The 20,632-nt window shown below is 39.9% G+C and overlaps 2 protein-coding genes across 2 annotated transcripts in view; one reads left to right on the top strand and one right to left on the bottom strand.

The window, feature by feature from the left end:
• LOC129734022 (coactosin-like protein) overlaps positions 1–13,761 on the bottom strand; it is a 37,722-nt gene extending 23,961 nt beyond the window's left edge. Inside the window, exon 1 of the mRNA XM_055695719.1 lies at positions 13,256–13,761. Coding sequence (XP_055551694.1) covers positions 13,256–13,306 — 51 coding nt within the window. The 5' untranslated portion in view covers positions 13,307–13,761. The remainder of the gene's footprint in view (positions 1–13,255) is intronic.
• Positions 13,762–18,363: 4,602 nt separating this feature from the next.
• Positions 18,364–19,648, top strand: LOC129728082 (hydroxyacylglutathione hydrolase, mitochondrial). The gene is made up of 3 exons (XM_055686467.1): positions 18,364–18,502; positions 18,639–18,663; positions 18,743–19,648. Exons 1-3 carry the CDS (start codon positions 18,368–18,370, stop codon positions 19,588–19,590), a joined length of 1,008 nt encoding a protein of 335 aa, XP_055542442.1. The 5' UTR covers positions 18,364–18,367; the 3' UTR covers positions 19,591–19,648.
• The last annotated feature ends 984 nt before the right edge of the window (positions 19,649–20,632 follow it).

Raw genomic sequence — 20,632 nt, 5'->3', positions numbered from 1 at the left:
TGTAGTGGAACTATTTTACTCTTTCTTGAACGAAATAATAATAAATAACAGAAGGGCTGTTTGTAAAGCCAGGGCTGCAAGATTGACGTAGAAATGTCAAACAAATTTTAAAGTGAAGAAAAATGTTCAATCTTCAATCAATTTATCGGTTGTCCTAAAAAGAACAGTTTATTGAAAATCGTATATGAGGTGATCGCACCTCTGTGCTACCCCAACAGTGGAAATAAGGCACGCTGGCAATACAGTCGAAGGTTGTTTTCACACCGGAAATTCGACAAACAGCAGAGATTTTGATTGCTAGAATCCAAAATACTTGTATTGTTGCCGAACCAAGGCAAAGCTTTACCGGAGGAATATTGAAACCCTCAACCGGCAAAGAAATGAAGATGAACTTCGCTCTCTCATACAGAAATCTACTGCTATCCGGGACCGATAATTTCACAATTTGCTTGTAATCTCTCTTTGTTTACCCCGGTCGCGGTTTCGACAAACATAAGGATACAAATAAAAATGTAACACTTGCACCCGTGAATATTAAATCCAAATGACATGTACCTTCCGGTACCAGTGACGACATTTGACATACAAAACCAACCCCTAGTAAAATAATTAGTTTGATCATAAGCAGACTCTGATGATGATGATGATGATGATGGTCCCACCACATACCCCTACAAAGGTTTGAGCTGGACGATTTATCTATAGATAATTAATGTAGTCACAATTAAATCAGTTATACAAAAAAAAAAAAAAAAACGAACTGATTTACCTCCAGATATAAACTTCTTCAAAAACTGTTTACTTGATTCACATCGGTAAAAATGTGAAGAGCTAAGAGCTACACAAAACTAGCACAGGGTTTTCATGACCTTCAGCCAGACTGACCACAACTACTTCATGATTTTTCTCTAAGCATTGTTAAAGAATCCATTTATATCTGAATTCCGCGCGCGAGGCTCAAACTTATGTAGTCACTTTCTATTATTTTTTAAAGCTACAACAACATAAAGGAAAAAATCCATCATCACCACCGTGACGAACACAGTAGTTTTTGTTATTACATTACATATTAAAAAAGATCTAATATAAAATATGAATAAAATTTTACAACACAATCAGATCCGTTCGTAAAAACTTCGTCAATTACATTCTTTAATAAAACAATAAATAAATAGAGTTCCAAAAATAAAAAGTTCATCCAAAATAAATCCGTTGATAAACTCTCGTCATTTTATAAAAGTTTTAATTTTCGTTCTGTACAACAGAAACTTCACGTGTGGAATACATCTCTTGAACTCCGCAAGCGTTGGTGCACGTTTAACATGTCTTGGCATCGAATTGAAAAAAAATATACCTTTATAAAACAATGAATTTTGTGAAGCTCTTGTTAGAAAGAAAGGTGTTCTTATTTCATCCGCGTTTCTAGTGTTATATATATGAAAATCTCTTCCTCTTTCAATTCGATCACACAAATATTGAGGTAGCAAACCATTAATTATCTTAAAAATGAACACCATAGACAAATAAACAATTCGTTGCTTCACGGAAAACCATTGCAATGCGTCCAACATAAAGGTAGAGGAAGTTAATCTATCACAATTTAAAATCAAACGCATTATTCTATTCTGCAAACGCTGTAACCTCAATAATTGTGTGTTATTGGCCAAAAACAAAAAGGTAGGGCAAAAATCTCTAATAAAGCCCAAGGAGTGTATCCCCCGTCAATTAGGTATAATATTCTGTCGAGCGTGCTAAAGAAAGCAGCTCAGTTCTGACTGATCGTAATCTGTGTTTTGACAAGGCTCAACAATTTTTAATATCACAATAATTCGCATAATCAAACTACAATTTTCTGCATATGGGCGGTGGCATACATAATTTTCTAATCGCTTGCTACAGTCACGAAGGAAATCCGTTGAAAACTATCACTCGGATAGGTATTTTAGATTTTCATTTTTCACTGTTGTGAAACTTTCTTAGAGATATAGTTCTACGTCAAAACCATAATTGGAATTTATATCATATCCATATATCGCGTTGTCCTCGTGTGTCCAATTTAAGTGTGAACATATTGCTGAAGATTTCAATCATAATGGATAACAGACATAACAGGTCTTAGGCATTTTCAACCTAGAAAACAGCTGTGGTGAAATCGTATTAACAAGAACAAGGGACTTAGTTAGTCAGAATCAAAAGTGAGGTTTCGTGCTTCTGTCGGCAGTACATATTAGTTATCCATTTGAAATTTTTTAGTACCTATAGCGCCGAACCGTTTCTTCAACCTTTTGAATTTTCTGTGCAAAAAAGTCCCGTGTTGTCGTTTTCAGTTTTAGACCTCAACTTTTACATTTCAAATCTCACTTTTTCAAGTTTCAAATCAAACAAATGGCAACGAAATGGGGCACCATTTTGCACATAGCGCATTATCAACCTCTGCAGTAAGATTTCTCGGAAACGTTTCGATGCACTGCGATTGCGACAGCAGACATGACAGGCCGTGGCTATTGACGTTTAATGATTACTGATAACTGGCAATAATCTAATAAAATGAGTAAAACCGAAGGAAATGGGCGCTCAGAAACTGCACCTTCTAGCCCTCTTCAAGGTGGGATATATGGCAGAATGCAATCTGCTGATAGCGGATATCGTCTGCTGCAGTGTGTTGATTCAGCTGATAAGGCAACACAGATAGTACATTTGAAATACTATCTAAACTCTTTTAGACACGTACAAGCTATTAATTTAGCAGATATATTAACACGATGACAAAACAACATTTCAACAGCCACTTGGAATATATTACCTTATTTTGCTCCGATTTAAATCGGAGCTGGAATTGAAATCAGACCGTGGCGGAAACGTCTTATCGTGAGCTATTTTTTTTTTCGGAAATAGCCACGCATTGCCATTTCGAGTGACGTCATGCTTTCGCTTTTAAAACACACATTTTTATCTGTACCGCACAGAAAAGTGAGTAGCTGCTCTGCGAAGTTCATCTATTATTTGGTGGTTTTAATTCTGATTCATTCGTTCTGTCTTGGCGGGTAACGTTCGCGAAAAGGCATGACATTAGAGCAGCGGCCCTCGTATGCTATAATCGCCTGACTGTGACTCACATGACTTTCTGAGGCGATTTCTTTTCGGTGTGGTTTTGTTCTTGCCAATTGAGCAAACAGGTTTATCTATTGCCAGGCATGTAGTGAGACGTTGTTTAGCTCTTGTTTAAGCTTGTGGTCCAATTATAGGCCTAATTTGAGGTTGTTGAACATGAGGGCAAGTGGCACTTGAAAATGTCTACGATTTTTATTTACATTATGTATTCTTGGATTTTTTTTACTATCGTGTTAACTACATGTGTTTATGTTGCACTTTGAAGTAGCGTTATCAAATCTTTGGTCTTGAAGAGTATTTTCTAGTTTGCAGAACAAACCATTGTTTACAGGGTGCAACAATTTAATCGTTGTCCTAGCTTCGAGTTGCGCTTTTCATACAAAACTCAGTAATCCCTATGTCTTGACTTTTTTAGTCTTGGAGTAATAGGACGAGTTTTCCAGAAATCAGCGGTCTTTTATTTTTTCTGTATTAGAACGAATTCGGGGCATTATTTTTTTTTTTATTCATACATTCATACATTTTTAAATGTAGAAAGACTTAAAAAAAACCTGTTTTGTACGTGTCAATTAGTTGCATACCTGATGCAAAACCTGCACTTAAAACTGATGTTTAGCAAGCGAATATTAACAAAATGCTTCAAGATATTTAATGGCTTAAGGCCCAAGCACAATAAATACGATTGCGTTGAGTTGACGTTAATTTGGCAGAAAATGTATGGGCTGACTGCCAAATTGCCGCGAATGTAGCCGCAATGAAAAGGGCCCATGTGCCATATGTAAACAAGCCACAATTTCACGTTTTTCAATGAATACAAGCTTAATCTACCCGTACAAATAAGATTGTTTGATTAAGAGTAAATTAAATTTAAACGTGTTGCTCTGACAAGCCGTGCTCCGTGAACCTGGGACGAAATTTCCCGTTACTACGCTTCGGAACAAATTCGCACGGCTTTTGCAACACGGGGCCTGGCATTGTCGTGGAGCAAAATCACCTCGAACTGCAGACGTTATTCCCGACTCGAACGCATCACTTGACGTCTGTAGCAGCACTCTACGTTCCGGTCGGTTAAAACAGTTCATAATAGATTTCGCCTGATATGTACCTCGATTGTATACGTTTTCCAACCGTCGATAAGACCCTCAGGATAGGACCATTTAAAGCGATTTAGATAGCTATAGTAGTGTTTGGCACAGTATTTCTTTTTTTTTTAACTTATTGAACATGTTCTAGCTAGAGCATGGGAACCATAAGCATTAACTGCAATACGGGTCTACAGTAATTTTCTTCATGTGTAAAAAGTGTCAGTCAATTCCTACCCTTATACTTAGGAATCTCTATGACATATAATAATCGTATCTTCGTAGCGCTAGCCCCGTAATTGTCCTGTACATAAATAGTAAGCTGCGAAGCCTGTGTGTGTTATAAACAGAAGGTCAAGTGCCAAACCGGTATGTAGCACCAAGACTTTGATTTTCTTAATGTATCTATGAAATTCTAGAATTTAATATGAGCTTTTATGGTAGATGATTAAAAGTTTTCCAAACATCAAAATGCACATACAAACACTCATTTAAATTCGAATGAGTAAAATATCAAGAAATTGGTGTGTAAGTACATACAATGAATAAATGAGGTTAACTCAATGCGCGCCAAGATCTGTCAAATATGACATTTACAAACTATTCCCGATTAATAATCTACAGTACATTTGTCTAGGAGAGTTGTTAGATCGGAATGTACGTATACGAACGGGACTTTGGGGCATAACCCTTTAACATTGTGGTTAGGAAATGACGTGGGTATAATGTAATGATATAAAGTACCTCTCCATGAACTATAAGTACCGTTAAAACCCAACCAGATGACCTCTTCCAAGTGGAACCCCCAAATATCAGAACTTATACCCCGCCCGAATGAACTCCAGTTTGAACCGGTGTGGTTGGACAGTCACGTAACGTTCCGATATATGATTTGTTTTTTTATCCTCCGTTCTTCTCGGTTCGCTGCCTTATTTTCGTGTGCATTGCAACACTGGTTTTATCCTCACACATGCCATGCCATTCGTGCCCATAGTTGCTGGTGTGATGGCAATTATTTGGCCTCATCATACGGAACCGGTTCCTGCCAGGTGAACTCGAGATGCTGTGGCGGTTACGGCTGCTTGGGTCACCACCGATGCTCTACCTTCACCGCAGGGTAACGCCTTTCGAACTAGCTTTTCTGCTCTTGATCTGATTGTCACCGACCGCGCGCCGTCTGCAGTGCAGTGATCCAATTTCGGCATGGAGCAATCTACAAGCTCTGTGACCTCACCCCTAGCGCTAGTGTAGAGCGTAGGCAGCGGGTTTTGGCTGGACCGGTTTTCGGAAATGCGGTGGTGGGATGTACAGAATAATAAAGACTGATATCTCGGTGCGTTATGCGTCTAACCATAAGCGAATTGATTCATATTTTTATTGCGTAATAACACGCGAGATAGGAAACCGACGCCTCCAGCCGCCAAATTATCACATGTCAGTTATGCAGAAATTTTAGCGCTTATCGCTTATCACTGCTAACGGAGGCGGATGAGAGGGGAAGAGAAAAGAGATGAATTCACGCAAGCGTTGCAACCGTTTTATGAAATCTTGTGTTCATTTTTTCCTCTGATTCATAGTATGCGCACCGCCGCATTATCTTTTTAATTTGATATGTACATTTGATTGGTGTGAGGCCAGTTTTTTTCACTCTGCCATTGCTTTCATGCAACCAGTTCACCAGTTTGCCTTTCCCAAACACTTCGATGACGCTGATAATGAGCTTTGGCGTCCGCTTACGGGTACCAAGCATCCCCTGAGTGGGCCTTAAATGAGCAAAGATGTTCCAGTTCACTAATTTTGTTTGGAGTGCGTTTTCACCTTGCCTAAAACCTAAATAAAATGGGTTCTAAATCCATTCTATTTTATTTTAGTTTTTATTAAGTTCCTAAATTCAAATCATATTTAAAATGATTACGGTACTGTTAGGTATTATAATTGGAAAAAATGCAAAATTTGCACGGCAATAAAAACAAAAACAAAACGCCTAGACACAAAAGTGAAAGCTTTGGTGGCCAAAGGCTATTTACAATTGGATGCCCCTTTTGAGGAGTATGATCAATAGTTGTCGATGTGTCCAACCGTTGAACGTCGGATGGACATCATAATCAATTAAGCAAGTGAATCAACCGAACCGACCGTGCCATGAAGTCCAGTTTGACTTTTTATTGAGTGTTGCTCTACCCGTCCTCATTTAGAGCCATTCTCCAAGAGCCGTAAGGTGAGATTTGTGATGAGTGAATTTAGTAGTTTCTTTTATTCACCTTTTTTGCTTCTCCGCATGCTCTTGGTACTCTAAAGCTGCGGCGCACAGCGCCATATAATGGCGCTGGTATTTACGGTACAATACTAGCAGCCGCTGGCGGCCATAATAATGATGAGACGGCGCGCACGCCGACTGCAAAATTCATCAATTTCTTCTGGGCGGATTAGTCGAGTCTGTGTGGACAGGGATGGAGCGCGAGCTCATTTTACACGCATCAGGTTTTGTTCCAACTTTCTTCTCCGGGTATGACAGCGGCGGCGCGGTAGCGGTCTCGAAGCTAGTGACCGGTTGAATGCAACAGTTATTGTCGGAATTTCTCCGGATTTTGTTATGCATTTTTTTTTATTATTAGCCGCTCAGTTGCAGCCTCTTCTGCTTGGACATGCGAAGCATGTGCGATTTGCAAGGCTTGAAAGCAAACCAAAACAACCGTGTTTCTGCTTGATTGAAGCTTAAGAGTGTATGGAAATTGTGCAAAACTTATTCGCTCCGGATTGTCTGGGCTTGGGAATTGGACTTCTTGTTTTCCAGATGAAACTCATTTACATTATTTTTTTCGCGCTGTATCGAATTGGGAAGTAATTTGAAGTAACTCTGGATTGGTTGTTTAGCCGGAGAATGTTTGTGATTTACGGCGAAACAACCGTAATGCTATGATTTCGGAATGTTTGTCTACGCATTCTTCTAATGAATTTTTTGATCTAGTAGCCGTTATATTGCCTTGTTTGTTGTGTTCTAACTGTTATATTCAGCTTCCCACGAACAATTATGACGCACAGCGGACGCAGCCCTTTTTAGACATCTACTCTGCCGCTCATAGCAAGTCCGTCCCATTTGCGTTTTGGTGCTGACGAGAAAACAGCAATTCAAAATCGTAACGCTTTGGGTGAAATTTTGCACTTGAATGCATTTTCAATCAAGACCATCAACAGAATTTAGTACTGCAATGACAATCTAACACTTTTGCATCATAAAACTTGTATAAACACCGAAACTTTATCAAAATTTGTTTTTTTTTTCTTCACATAAATCAAAATTTGTTGAAAATCATAAGCTGCGACTCACATGCGATTACTTTTACGGTACGTAGCCAGAATGATAGCAAGTCAGTCCCATAGCCAGCTACGACCGGTGATGAAAAACAAACTACTGCAAATCGACGGCGGTGCTATAGCTTGCGTTTGGAATGAATCCATCGCAGGTCAATTCATAAATGACCTTCTCTCGTGCTTCATTAAATAAGTTTTTTTTTTTGTGAGAAGCATAGCACAATGTACCAACTGCGCCGCTCAAAATAAAATTAGATTTTGTTTTTACATTTGATACTACTGATAAATTCGAAATCAGTTTAGGTGTAGGAACTTGTTCTAAATTTTCCTGAGAGCGGTCACACGTTCGTGACGGCGGACAGCTTCCACGTAGCAGAGAAAGCAAATATGAAAGAACACCTATAGCTTAGGAAAGTGTTTGCTTCTTTAAAAACAGCTAAGTAGCGAACCGAAGTATTTAATAGACTGGCAAATTCTTCATAACGAAATTCGCGACAACAATTGAACAATTCTTGCCCACGTCTTTACATAAAATACGGATAAAATACGAAAAGTAGTATTTACTAAAGAATGCTTCAACTAACAATACAGTGACACACCTAAAGCGTTCACTGTCAACTAACAACAGCTGGAAGAAGCTACTGGTGGAAACTTTGTCTTGAAGATAACATTGTACTATCAGCTAGAACCACACGATGTAGACCGCGTAAAATTCAATCAAACCTCCTATCGAATATCCATGGTACATCCAATTCTAATCCTGAAGACCATAAGTTGTGGTAAATATCACATTTTTCATAATCGTTATTAGCTGTGGGGTTAAATTGCGAAGATTTTTGCAGTGGGACCGACTTGCGATCACTTTTGTTATGGGACAAACCGACTTGCTATTTTTTTCATAACTCCTCAGAACGAAGTATTCAAAAATATTTGTTTTATCGAAAGTAGATATAAAAAGGAATTGATTCCATAAATAAACTCAAAATTGACAAAAATGCAATTGGAACGGACTTGCCATGAGCGGCAGTACTGGTGATTATGATGTAAGCAATCGGAAAAACCTGAGAGCACCGCATCGTAAGATAGCAACAAAAGATTGCTATAATTAACCGGAATAACATTAGGGTTCGCAGTTTCTACCGAAAATTCTAATTAGATCATCGAAATCCTGTGCAACACAATTAAATTCTGTGATTTTGTTTAGGTGTATTACTGCAACATGTTTTTTTCTCAGAGATTATATTTTCCGTTGGCACGGATGATGATGACGGCTTTATCCGGTGAAAAATAACACAGAAATAAGTGCAACTCGCCTCGACTCCAGTCATTGACCAGACAAACAAAATGTTGTATAGGGGAACACATGTGAAATTTGGCTGGCGACAGCTGAGTCACGAACGAGTCATGCAGTTTGCTAGACGAGCTACTCGTCCAAAATCCAGCCGACTCGCCATATGTAATACCAAAATTGGTCAGGCGAGTAACTTACCGCTCGCCTCGTCTTCTGTAGTAGGCCCCATGAACTCTGTCCAGTTTCTATAAGACCATGTGCTGTTTTACTAGTCACGTGCTACAAACAACAGCCCTGTTTTCGATTCATATTTCAGAGTGTTAGTATTGGTGACGTTTTTTTATTCTTTTTTCGAGGCTAAATAAGCGAAGGAAAAAGTACTGATAGACCGAGAAAAAGGACAAATTGAAGCAATTCATCTAGAGGAAGTAGGAATAAGGAAGATCGCTCGTCGGATTGATCGCACTCATCTAGTGGTACTGAATTTCTTAGCGAATCCCAAAGGATACGGTAAAACAAAAAGGACTCCAAGTAAATCAAAGATTTCCAGTCGTGATGAAAGGAAATTAGTGAGAACAGTTTTCAGTTCCTCAAAATCGTTGGCGAAAATCAAGGAAACTGTGGACTCGAACGTTTCCCGAAATACAATTCGTCAAGTGTTGGTCAAAAGTCTTTACATAGAACGGGCGGGTTGGTCAAAAGTCTTAACATAGAACGGACTAAAAAGATAATGACCCCAAATCCTACATTTTCTCTTAGCGAAAGACAATCGGCCCTTGCTAAAATCAATATGAATTGACAATGGAACTCCTTCCAGCAAGTGGATCTAGCATCTGAAAATTGTTTTGCTGGACTGGCCCTCTCACTGTCCAAATTTAACCCTGTCGAATACTGGTTCGTAGGATTTACGCTAAAGGGCAATTTACAAACTCCAGATAATTGTAAGTAAGACTCGAGCGAAACGCAGCCCTATGTCAAAAAAGATCCACAGCTCAAGTTTTTGTATTTTTTAGTAGTAAATTGATGGTATGGTAGGATCATTGTTGAAAATTTATGTTTGAGCTTTCATCAAACTTTTTTTTTCCTTTGAACTCATCACTGCGACCAGAGATTAGATCTATTGTGATATTGCCCAGGTGTTTTTTGTACTCCGCACTTCCTATTATTGGCAATAACACTATTGAAGTAAGTGATACGCTTATCATTCATATCCGTGCTTGTGTTTAAGTTTTGCCTTTCCGTTTCAAGTTTACTACTCTACTATACCGAGCCTCTGTCTCTCCTACCAATATCGCCTTATTATAATTCCCTGGAGAGAGCTTTCATACGTTACTCACACCAGTTTTATTATAACAGGGACTTATTTTCGTTAGAAGGAGTGTCAACAAAGGTACTGTAGAATTCAGATTGAAGGAAAGGTACTTGGTGGGAAGCCTGAGAATAAACCCATGCTAAAGTCCTTTGGCAACCAAATGGCCTGATTCTACTAAGATTCCACGACCACCCGCTTACCAAGGCGGACTCTGTAACCTTTCGGCTACGGAGCTCCCCATCAAACTTTACTAAGCTCTCTAAATTTAACGTAATTGAATTCACTTTGAATAAATTTCTGGCATTTTGAAACATGTTCGATCAACTTTCATTGAGTTTTAATGTAGTTTACGAGAAAATGTTAAATTATCCCGGGGATTCAAGAGTTAATTTTGATAGGTACGTGATTCTCGTGAAAGTTGTGTTTGAGGACATGTAAACATTATATCCTGCTGTGAAATCAGGATCTTCCCATCAATACTTGTTGTTCCGAATCCATAGGTAATCACTTTCACCCCATTCTACGGTGTTTGGTTACCATGACAATAGTACGCGTTGCAAATGTAAGAAGTGGTGAAATGTTTTGTAGTGTTGTAGCACAATTCTGCAGAAGCGTTTAATTTAGATTGATGAAAGACTGATATTTATATAAATTGAAGTGTTATCAACTACGTGAAGTAGTTTTTTCATCGATTCTGCTAGTGTTAGTGGTCAAAATAGCATAGTTTACTTGATTGATTCAAATCGTGAGGTGTACAGGTTAGTTGCAGTGGATTGATTACATTCATGCTGCTATATTTGTACTCTGGACCGTGTGTATTCGACAGTTGATTTGTACAAACCAAAACGCCGTTTTCAACATATTCGAAAACCAGTTTTAAAGCATTTGTTATGCACTCAAAAATACACCTGTCTTTGGTTGTCTGTCAGTTGTGTTTTGTTTTTAGTGCGCGATGAAGCAATTTTAGAGTCTCGCCGTTCTTGCCGCGGTAAAGCGGGTTTTGGCCAGCATACGTCTGAAATCGTGTGGGATTAAGCGAGATTTCATACAAGAAGACATCCTCTTCGGAGAACCGGCCACCGTAAATCGTTCAAGTTGTGAGGAGATGTATCTGGCGTAAAAAGAAAACGTTCAGTTTGAAAACCTGCCACTAATCTGAATATATCAATTGGATCTGTCCACAATATTTTAGCAACTGACCTTAGATGTAAAGCTTACAAGAAGTTTCCGAGTCTTCTCAGAAAAAGAGGATTGATAGAGCAAAATGATACTTTCACGGCACGCGTTCATTTTCACTGATAAACAAATTATTCTGGAACAGTCACACAATGCACAAAATGATCGACTGCGACCACTAGCAAGAAACAATATTCCGAAGTTTCAAAGTAGTTCCTCGATTCCAGAGTGCAGCCTTAGTGACGGTATAGAGCCAGTTTTAATCGGTTTTCATCGACAAAGGCGTCAAAGTCAATGCTGTTTATTATAAAACGGAAGTTTTGGAGAGAATTGTTCTTCTGAGTCTTCAAAATCTCTTTAGAGATGATCACTATGTGTTCCAGCAAGACGGTGCTCCAGCGCATACTGCGAACTTTAAGACTGGTGTAGGACGATTTGATCGATTTTATGGATAAAATGAATGACCGCTCAACTCACCAAATCTGAACTTAATGAACTTTATCTGGTCCTACATGATGTCGAAGCTTGCTGATTACAAGATCTCCAACTTGGAACAGTTTGAGGCGGATTTTCGAACATATTTGCACACGTTTTTCATATTTTTCGGCTAAATTCATCTGTTTTCAAATCAGGATAACGAAACCAAAAACATGCGTTTTCATGCCAAAACCATACTAGAATTGAGCTCAACAGCTTCAAAATCGCATAACTATTACGGAGTTTCTTTAATTTAGACATTTTTTTCTTGATCAGCATTTCTATAGACTCGGCCCCACTGTGCGCTCCAACCTTCACCAACAACTGAGAAGCCCGAAAAAAGTTCTGAATCCGAAATAGCTTTAATCGCACAACAACGTTACGACGAACAGCGCATCACACTCGCTTCTCCAATTCCCCCTCAGCACCCGTTTGCTACCTGAATAACTCGTCTTTGCCTGCAGCCTACACAGAACCGAGCTGAAGAACTGCACCGCGGATCTCGTAAAACGGACGGAGCTCAGGTTTGCCGGAGAAGGCAAAACGCGGAAGAGCAGACAGTGAGCGAGAAAAGGCGTGGGGTCATGGGTGCAAGATGAGGTACAGAATTCAACTTTTATTATTTTTCTCCTCTTTCTCTGTCTCGAGCTGTGTTGCGGTGGAGCAGCCAACATGGCTTTCGGTTCTTCTTTCTACCGGCTGAATATTCGCCCGCGGAGGGGTACATGACCTTCCGGCCGGGGGTTTTCATCTATTCGTGTGGCAGGGCTGCTCTAGGCTCTGTATGTATTCGATGGCACTTCACCACGTTCAGAAGCAAACCGCGCCACCCACCCGCACCATCGTCGTCGTTCGTCGTGTGTAATAGTCGTCATTAGGTGAAAAAGCATCATGGGTAAACCGGGAGTAACCACCAGCAGGCTTTATCGATCTGTCTCGCCCTCGTTGACGGTCGTCGAGCTGCGGCAGCAATACTCTGTCGTCATGTGCATATGGCAGCATAGTGTATTTACTTAGTAACTTGTATGTGGAACTCGCATAAATCCTCTTCCCGCATGTTTTACATGTCTGGACTGTTAGCACATACATCCATACATGCACAGATAGTTCTGACTAAAAGTGCCAGTTTTTTGTCTGTATTCTTTTTCCTTCAAACTCTAATATATACATAACACAAGCAACCTCTGTAAGAGAGTTGTTGGTCGTCAGAATTATGATAAGCCAATGTTTTAGATTGCAACTCAAAAATAGAAAAATGGTGTTGTTTTGCAATTAAAATCCATTCAATTTTGATTAAAACATTTTCAACACAGTCGTTAAGCTGTCGCAATTAAATTGTTTTCCTAGCTGATAATGGAGTTTTACGGCGCTGGATGTTGCTAAATCACCAAATGCCGAATGTTTGAAATTAGGCGTTCCCAAAAATTAAATCCAACCCAACCATAGCCATCTGGACCGCATGCTGCCCCCTCTAAGAGAACTACCTAGTATTACCTTTCTTGGCTTGCTTTCGATGATTTGCTCGACTTCAACTGCTTCGGACATTTCGTTGATTTTTTTTTTCTTCGATTACTTGTTTCCTGTGTGCCTGTGGGACCGGCTATTCCGCTGTGCGGGCAAGGAACTCTCAGGCTTTTCCTTCTCTTGATGTTTCACTATTTCACGCGCAGAGCTCCGTTAATCCACGTTTCGCGTTCTGTTGTGTAAACGCTAGCACTTTTCTTCCGGCAAACGAAACTTTTCACACGCATATACTACTTCCGGTTCCGTCGCTTCGGTAAGCCCTAATAGGTTTTTTTTCGAAAGTCGAAACACACAACACCGTCTACCAAATAGGGGAAGTTTTCCGGCAAGCTGGCAGCTACTTCGCTTAAGTACACTTAACTCGTGCGAAACAAAGAAATAACTGAAGAAGCTGGACTGTTTCCAATCGCTTCGAACCGGTCTCTGAAAGCAGCAGAAAGTTGAAATCTGTACCCCCGTCTGTTCTGTTGTCCCGCGTGTCTGGCACCAACAAACCCAGCCACAAACTTTATGCTCGCGCGCTCCGATTCACTCGCACAAAACGCATGCTGTGAGGATCTTGCTGGGCTCTCTTTCTCTTCACAGCAAAACAGGGAGGCACACAGTAACTCATTTCGGTTTCTTTAATGGATTGCTGGCAAACATCTAAAAATAAAATCAAATCAAATTCATAACTAGATTAATATTTTTCGGGTTTATAAGTTACGTTTAAAAGTTTAAATAAAAATACCAACTTTTGTTTTAAAATCTAACAGAAAAATGCGGATTAATCCATCTAGTAGTGTGATCTGGCCTTTCTTATAAAAACTTTTTTATATGTTGAATTAAATTAGCACATGCACTTCTACTTATACAAACATTTTTTCTGATGAAACAATTGAACAGGTCAAATAAATTTTATATTGAGCGTCTTAGTAGGAATGGAATTGGATATTAACACTCTAGTGCCCAGTGCCGCCCTTAGACACGCTTCACTTAAACCTCTAAAAAGGTTCAATAAATACTTAAAAAACGTCATAAAAATACCGTGTATTCTCTTTGTGACAGCTAGCTGGCATCTCTATCTTATTTGCTTTGCTCCGTTAGGAGCTAACATCACTGCGGATCCGCAATTTGCGGGCCCCATTGACAGATGCTATGTTATGCGTATGAAAAGTGGCGGTGATATGCTATCTCGTTTACACACACGCTGAGATGTTAGTCCTCGAAACATGGCGGGATGCCAGCTAGCTGCTTTGTGATCACTACTTCTTGGGAATTTCTAGGAAGGATTCAGCTCAAATCTATGAAAAGTAGTTTCCACAATTTGCGAATGGATTAACAGATTTGAACAACTGCGAAAAATACGTAAAAAGTGAAATCTGAACCTAAAAGCTGCGAAAAGTAACGTAAAAAAAGTCTGTGCGGACATGCGCCAGTGGCTGATAGATTTGTATACGACAGAACCCGTTCTGTTTCAATATGAAGCGAAGCACAAGTTTCAGTTTCGGTTCCATACGACTATTACCACAGTATCAATTTATACCATACTCCACGATGCTGGACCCCCTTTGGATGTCAATAGAGCGGCGGGTCATTCAAGTTCAGGATCGGGAGATAATGCGATTCATGCGGAAATTATTTTTTTATTTTATGGAACCTCTACAATCAAGTTTTCCTTGACGAGGGGTTATGGGGTGTTTGGACAGAAGATCATCTTTCGCGGTGAATTCTGTCGTAAACCACGTGTGTCCCTACTTTTTTTTTTGAGAGTAAACGGAATACTGGAAAGCTTTACGACAGAAAGCACGTTCACAAGAATTAAATTCTTCGAGTGTTGCTGACGGTTTGCTTTGCATAACACACAGGTACAAATGTGTTTGACGATGAAACTTCTCGTTGATCTGAAACACAAAATCCAACATATGAAGACATTGCGAGTTTTGTTACCATACAAAATACATACACTAAGGTCGCTTTATACGCGATTTTTTTTACACGGGTTTCTTTTTACGCGGGTTTTTTTTTACGCGGATTCCGGAATTTACGCGTTTTTTTGCACGGATTCCGGAATTTACGCGGTTTTTTGCGCGGATTCCGGAATTTACGCGGTTTTTTTTACGCGGATTCCGGAATTTACGCGGTATTTTTTTGTGCGCGGATTTCGGTTTTCCTTCACTCGGAATGCAGAATTAACGCTGTTTTTTTTACCGGGTTTCACTCGGTCTGGATCCTCGACGGCCCCAGAATTCATTGTGACGCCAACATAATCCGCTACTTATGCTCAATAGAAATTATTCGGATATTCTTACCGGGGTATTGTCCGTTTTTAACCCTATTGAAATGATTTTTGGACTAGATAAGAAACTAATAAGAATCAATTAATTTATTTTTCATCCATGCTACAGGGCTAAATCAAGACATAAGCAAAATGGAGTTTAATGTTAACACACTGCAATGAATTGCCTTTTTATTTGAATCGATAAAAAACGAATGTTCTTTTTTTATAAGGCATAACGATAAAAACGGTTTTGAAAGTATTCATAATGCCAAATGACACTAATCAGAACAACCGAACTAAACCAGCTCATGGGTGATCTACATCAACACGATCAGTAATTTGTGCCGCAGATTTTGGCTGATGTCGGATTCCTCTGGGCGAACATCGGATTCCATCGCGGTAAACAGTTCAGCTCTCATAGATCCCCGTGTGACCATTGCTTGCGCTTTTATGCTAACACCTTGCAACATCCTTATCGCCATATCCAAATCTTTTTGGACCTCCACTATCTCGTTCATCCACCTGCCATTCATTGTTTGAGCAATAGTTATACCTCGGTGTACTGCTTACAGTCGGGCAGATTCCGATACACCGGCTACACGGAAGTGTTTAGTAATTCAAGAGGGGGAGTCGGAACCTTCTTCTTATGACCTTCCAAATCAACATGACTTGCATGCAGTTCATCCGCTATCCTTTGTCGAATGGGCACCAGAGCGGTCAGGGTTCTGTGGATTAATTAATACTCTCAGAACACTTTGAAACTGTACGCTAGTTTCCAGGATTGTCGAGTAAACGTAAGTACACTAAAGTCGTATTCCGGAATCCGCGTAAAAAAAACCGCGAAATTCCGGAATCCGCGTAAAAAAAACAGCGTTAATTCTGCTTTCCGAGTGAAGGAAAACCGAAATCCGCGCACAAAAAAATACCGCGTAAATTCCGGAATCCGCGTAATAAAAACCGCGTAAATTCCGGAATCCGCGTAAAAAAAACGCATAAATTCCGGAATCCGTGCAAAAAAACGCGTAAATTCCGGAATCCGCGTAAAAAAAAGCCGCGTAAAAAGAAACCCGTGTAAAAGAAATCGCGTATAAAGCGACCTTAGTGTATGTATTTTGTATGGTAACAAAACTCGCAATGTCTTCATATGTTGGATTTTGTGTTTCAGATCAACGAGAAGTTTCACCGTCAAACAAAACTTGGCGATTCACATGCATTTTGCACTTTGATCAAATCAATTTGAAAAAACTTGGCATGGAATTGACATTCTCTCGGCCCTAATCGATTTTTGTAAAGATGACGATAGAATTTGGCCTTAGAAAAGTACATAAACTTATTAGCTTGGGGAGCATTCTTCATGCTTTTCTCCACCGCTGCACGAAAGGAATCTGCCGACATAAAGGTGTGTCCAGCTTTTAAGTATTTGGATGTTATCGTCCGAACAGAATTTATGTCTGAGTTTTCAAGTAATTGCATGTGAAATAAAAGGTCCCAGTTTTTATGTTGTCCTGCACAATTGTTTAACCAGTATAAAATCGTCTCGTGTAAGTCGTTAATCAAAATATGTTTAGTAAAGGTACCCAAAATATCGCCAGCTTTCTTTCCAGTATCACAGAACTGCATGAGTTGGCCCGTTTTTGAAAACTAGCAGTGGTGCAAACGTTAAGTTCGTCGCTATGATCCCCTTGGAAAAAATACGTGGATACTGAATCACCTGTAACAAATAAAAAAATTTCCAGTACTGCATAGATACTTGATTCAATTCCACCTTCTGAAGATCTACGGATGCTGCCAACCCTATTACGTTATGCCTGTCCTTTTCATATTCACTGCGGGACGAAACGGAAGCTTATTTTTGATCCTTCCAATGCGTTCACTCATCGCAATCGTCAGATTCCTCATTATAACCCAGTCAGAATTCCAAGGAACGTGAGTCGGATCATAGTTGATCATCGTCACTCATCTCTATATTTTTCATATGCTTGGTTACCCTCTGACCCTCATGTGTTCATTTGCTGATTGACATTTCTCGCAGAGCTAGTTTCCAAGCTTCGTGAAGTGAATGTTCATGCTTCGCAATACTCTTCGGGAAAATCAGTAACTCCAGGACGACACATTGAACATCTTTCTACTGTTATTAAATCGTTCAAACATTTTGTACGGTTTTACGAGAGCTCTGCGGTAAATAAATTTTAAAGAGCCACAAAGGTTTATATTTTATCATAGAGAAAGTTTTGTTTTAACAAACAACGAATATTTTGAATCGTCCAAATCAATACCGTATAAATTGTCGTTATGAAACCCTTACAACATAAATCAGAATCTTCTGTATCTGTGAGACTGTAGCTTGAGATAGTTAAGTTTTAAGCGGTTTAAGGTGCAATTTTGATAACTTTTGTTGCATTTTAAAAGCCTTTCTAAAACTTCTTAGACGGTAATAAATCTCGAGTAATTCATACCTTTTTTGGAAATAATTATTTTCAAAATGACCTATTCCTTAATCTATGTTACGTTATTTCATTGGATTCAGCCATGCTTATCTTATCAAAACTTAAATTGTGTCGTGTTAAAAAAAAAACTATTGAAAAAAACTGAGATATCGGCAAATTCAGAGCGTATAAACATCAGAGTTGACAAAATATTTTTACAACTTCGATTTTCACAGTAATTGCCATACCTTTCTAGGAGAAAGGCTAAAAGCTGAGACACATCGCTACTCTCTGCACCAGCGGCTCTCTAGTGAGTTCCTTTCAAGTTTGTGGCAACACTGTTTGCCTTATATACTATACTGCTAATCGTGATGAATTCAGTCTCGAAGCCGGGGCATGCTGTTAGTTTTGTGCTGTTTATCAACATCGCTCCGGTCGTGTCAAATACAAGTGCAGAGTCAAAAGTGCGATTATCATCGTTTCGTTTGCCTTCTCGCAGATTTGATAGCGAAACCTCAATTACATTTATCAGTAAGTCGCAGATGATTGCACTATCTTACGAGTGAATGTGGTAGTGTTTGAAGATTTTCATTTGTTTTACGATTATTTTTCTCTGTTGTTTTCAATGTCTTCACTGCTTAATCTGCTTCCGAACCGTATTTCACAGGGTCTAACAGCAGCATACTTCACAGGTAAGTACCTGAGTGTCAGTACCAAATGAAGTATGCTACTTCTCACATCATTATACCATTTAACTTCTCTGTTACGCAGTAACTAGTTGGAGCCTCCGGCAGCGTTCGACCCTCGTTCAAACATCAAACATGACTCGACTGACGGTGAAGAAAATACCGGCACTGAAGGACAACTTCATGTACTTGGTCGTATGCAACGAAACTAAGAATGCGGCCGTCGTGGATCCGGTCGAACCGAACCGAGTGTTGCAGGTGGCCAAAGAGTCGGGAGTAACTTTGAACAAAGTGTTAACCACTCACCACCACTGGGATCATGCCGGTGGGAATGCCGATTTATTCAAGCACTACCAAGAGAACCCGGCACTGGGCAAATTGTCCATTTACGGTGGTAACGACCAGGAGGGCCGTATACCGAATCTTACCCACCCGGTCGGTCAGGATGATACGCTAGAAATTGGGAATCTTAAGGTGCGCTGCATTTCTACACCTTGCCACACTACATCCCATGTTTGCTATTACATTGAAACACCGGAGGATAAGGTGGTCTTTACGGGTGACACGTTGTTTCTTGCTGGTTGCGGTCGGTTTTTCGAAGGCACTCCCCAGCAAATGTATGATGCTTTGATTGGGAAGCTTTCCGCGTTGCCTGATGATACCAAGGTTTACTGTGGACACGAATACGCTTTGAATAATTTGCGTTTTGGAAACACCGTCGAACCGAATAATGTTGACATTGCAGAACTGCTAGCGGTTGCCAAGGCGGCCGATCTGGATGGACGTCGCGCTATGGTGCCTTCGACGATCGGTCAGGAAAAGAAAACTAATGTTTTTATGCGAGTGCACGAGCCATCCGTGCAACAGTTTGTGGGAAGAGCTACACCGCTGGATACGATGCAGGCTCTGCGAGCAGCAAAGGATAAATTTTGAAGGAAACTCGCGTATACGAGTTTGTCATGTTTCGCATAATATTATGTTTTTCATTTTTCTTGTTTGAGATTCATTCTGGATGACATGTCCTGAACGGCTGAGTTTAGCATGTTTTAAGATAAGAGTTTTATCTAACCTTCGAGTTCCAAGGAATCAATCTTAACTCTTATTTCGTAGGACCGATGATATTCTTGCTCTATTTGAACTTCGTCCTCATAATGCATGTTGCGGAGAGGTTGCTAAGAAAACGAAGAAAACTCAATAATGTGGGTTGTCTGTCTTATCATAAGACTCTCATGGTATTTCAGATGACTATCTTATCTTAGTTCGACTCGATGCAACAGGTATTACGTGCCGTGAAAGCATGATACCGATAAATCCAAACTAATCATCAATCACTTATTACAAAACGTAAAATTAATCATGGAATTCGTACTTCACGCTTCTTGCACTCGAATGTTGACATTATGACAGAAGAAATACTTGGCATTAATTTTTTAGCTCATTTCTTCCTATGCCTGAAGGGCATTGGGCAAAAGTGTCACTGCGACAGCAATTTTTGTCTTTTGTGGATGGCCTTAGATTACAAGATGCTCGAACTTACTGATGGAGTTGAGTTAGTTGGTTGTAAGCCTGTGCTTCAATTCGAAGCTACATGGTTGATGAAATCAGTGACGCAAAAGCGAAGCAGATGCGCTGAGCTCTCAGGTTCAGCGTTACAAAAGCGGCTTCGTTGGGACACTGTCAGGACAATGTCCAGTGAGGAGTCTAGTACGAGTTAAACTGAGTAGCGTTTTGGTAACCGCAAGGTTGGGGTAGATAAACTGCTTAGCTTGTCTGGAACCCTGCAAATTCTAGCTTTTCCCATGTACATAGTTCGCCTTTGATGGTGGATGTGGAGGTATCCAGAAACGGTTCTGGTCAAATGAGTTGCTGAGCAGCTCCTTGTCTTGCTAGGCTGTCGGCATGTTCATTCTCTTCGATTCCCGATTTTCTTTCGATTGACCGGGTAACCAAAGTAGCATAACTTTGCTGAGGCGGG

This window comes from Wyeomyia smithii, chromosome 1 (assembly GCF_029784165.1).
Source record: "Wyeomyia smithii strain HCP4-BCI-WySm-NY-G18 chromosome 1, ASM2978416v1, whole genome shotgun sequence".
Lineage (NCBI taxonomy): Eukaryota > Metazoa > Arthropoda > Insecta > Diptera > Culicidae > Wyeomyia > Wyeomyia smithii.
Note: the sequence above shows the minus strand (reverse complement) of the source record. Positions and strands in the feature narration are given on the sequence as shown.